This window comes from Ruditapes philippinarum, unplaced genomic scaffold (assembly GCF_026571515.1).
Source record: "Ruditapes philippinarum isolate M1 unplaced genomic scaffold, ASM2657151v2 ctg19487_1_1_1_1, whole genome shotgun sequence".
Lineage (NCBI taxonomy): Eukaryota > Metazoa > Mollusca > Bivalvia > Venerida > Veneridae > Ruditapes > Ruditapes philippinarum.
The window spans coordinates 10,766-13,264 of record NW_026858649.1 but is presented as its reverse complement, the minus strand read 5'-3'; the positions used below and the strand labels follow the sequence as shown (position 1 = coordinate 13,264).

The 2,499-nt window shown below is 33.6% G+C and overlaps 1 protein-coding gene across 1 annotated transcript; it reads left to right on the top strand.

Moving 5' to 3' along the window:
* The first annotated feature begins 1,304 nt into the window (after window positions 1-1,304).
* LOC132753837 (uncharacterized) lies at window positions 1,305-1,853 on the top strand. Its single transcript, XM_060744374.1, has one exon. It carries the CDS (start codon window positions 1,305-1,307, stop codon window positions 1,851-1,853), a length of 549 nt encoding a protein of 182 aa, XP_060600357.1.
* The last annotated feature ends 646 nt before the right edge of the window (window positions 1,854-2,499 follow it).

Sequence of the window (2,499 nt, the reverse complement as noted above, 5' to 3'; positions counted from 1 at the left end):
TTCATCGTGCACTAGCAGTAAATTACTTGTATTTTAGGTTATAAAAAGGAATATTTACCGTCAAACATGCCTTTGGAATTTCGAATACGTTTGGACCGCTCAACTGATACTGAGTGTAATTACTATACAGAAGTGTTTTGGAGACTGTATTACCTTCAAAGACAACAAACATTTCAACATTAAAAGGTTATGATTTATTAGTAACATAACATTTGAATCAAACTCTTGCAAACAAAATTATTTTCTTCTAAACAAATTTCATTGAACCGTCACTGAAATTCATATGTTTTGTGGTCATTGCATTAATGAATATAACAAACATGATAATATGAACAAATACTCGTATTTCAAATGAAAACTAAATTTCATAGATGCTTTTTATATTGCGCATGCGTGACAAGATGGACGCGGTTTTTCAAATGTGAAGATTTTCATACTTTTAAATGGTTTTACTGGTGTTTTATTTGGTCGAATCTTGGATTAAAGTGTTGTAAAGTGTACCTTGGATATTTTACAACGATGTCGGACTCACAAAATAACGCAATACCCCTATTTACGGTGTTTCCACTGACAATAGATATAATATGTTGCGTTTCGAGGGACAGTTTGCCGCCTGTAATCAAACGCCCAATTCGACATTCGAACAATGTAAAGAATGTAAAGCGTAGTTATATGGATTCTTCAACAAGCTGTAATAGGATGGGTATTTACGGTAATCTAAGTTAACAGTTAAAAGTTACTGTCTTTCTTACTTATTGCATGGTATATACAATATTATTCTCAACCAATCAAATTGTTGTTTTGAATACTGAATTGTATAAATAAGCTGACTTTGGTAATGTTAGCTAGGTTAGGTACTGTACCTACTCTGGTCAGTACAACAAGGCTTAGCCTTGAAACATTAAACTGGACTTAGTCCTTAACAAACGTTTATGTTTATTATAAACGACCATATATAAAAATATCATAAACATAATCTTAATTAAATAATAAATATAGTTATTCTTAATATAAAACTAAATATAATTTGATTAGTATTCTCTTTCAATTTGTTAGGGCTTTTCATATATTAAAAGCATTGATTGAAATTGAATTTACTAGTTGTTGTTGTTTAGTCCATCATCTTTATATAGTGACACTTATATATAAATCTACTGAGCCCTGAGAATTTACTCCAGTTATAATTTGTGATCGTTTGGTCTCCGTGTAAAGCATTGATTCTCATTAGAACCTGACCACTATTACAAAGCCAAAACAGTACAGTTTCATTTTCTTCACTATCTATAGATGACAAATTATCTATAATGTGTTCTAAACTTGACAAGCTAGAGAAGAATGATGAAAAATTAATACAAATGTCCTCAAATTTGAACCAGACAATTATCAAGGTAGACAAAATTGGTCATGATATTGGCAGACAAAAACTGTATATGAAACAATTAGCATACCATACAATAGATCAGAGTGCGCGTTCGAGGCGAAATAACCTGATTTTCTACGGATTAGCGGATTTACCAAACGAGAATATATATACCGTTATGGTGGATTTCATGTCAGACCAATTAGACATTAATTTAACGGAAATTTGTGTGCAGAGAATTCATCGTCTTGGTTCAATTAGTAGAGCACGTGCACGTACACAGACACCTAGACGACCAGTCATCATTGCTTTCCGCGATTATCGAGACACTGAGTATATCATGGAAAATGTCCAAAATTTATACGGCACGAGATTCGGAATTGACCGAGACTATCCGAAAGAAATTGCAGTTGCACGCAAAAAACTATATGACTTTCAGCGCATGAATTTCTCAAAAAAAGACAAGTGTAAAATACAGTACCCGGCTAAATAAATTGTAAACGGAAATCTTGTGAGAGATAAATTTCCCGATTGGCATCATCTCTTAAACATGAATTTGCTGGAAATGTTCGACGAAACAGCTGAGGACAGCGTATATATCCGTTCAACTGTGATAGATTCTCAATCGCACTCTTTAGCAACGCAACCCGTTAACCTGGATATACCATCTACCAATAATTCTCTTAATAGCGAAATAGACATATCTCCCCCTATCGTGCAGTATCCGTTACAATCACATGGCGGTCCAGTACAAACGACGGTAAATGAAGGCCCCTGTAACCATACTCGTAATTTACATGTAAAGAAGTCCACGTTGTCTTGTTAACAAACACCACGTACATACAGTCAGGTGACAAAGACGAATATTCAGTATCAACTATCAATAGGATGACGGGGAGAGACAGACTTTTATGTAAATAAACTCGATCATGAAGAAATTAAGGAATTGTTTAAAAATAACGATTTACTGTTTTTCACAGAAACATGGTCGAATGAGTTAGTAAATATGGAAGTCGAGGGTTTTTATCTTTATGCACTCCACAGAACGGATAAACATTATAATGCTAAAAAGGACTCGGGTGGAATCTGTTGTTATATAAGAGATAATTTAAAAACAAACGTATATCTTTATCACAGTG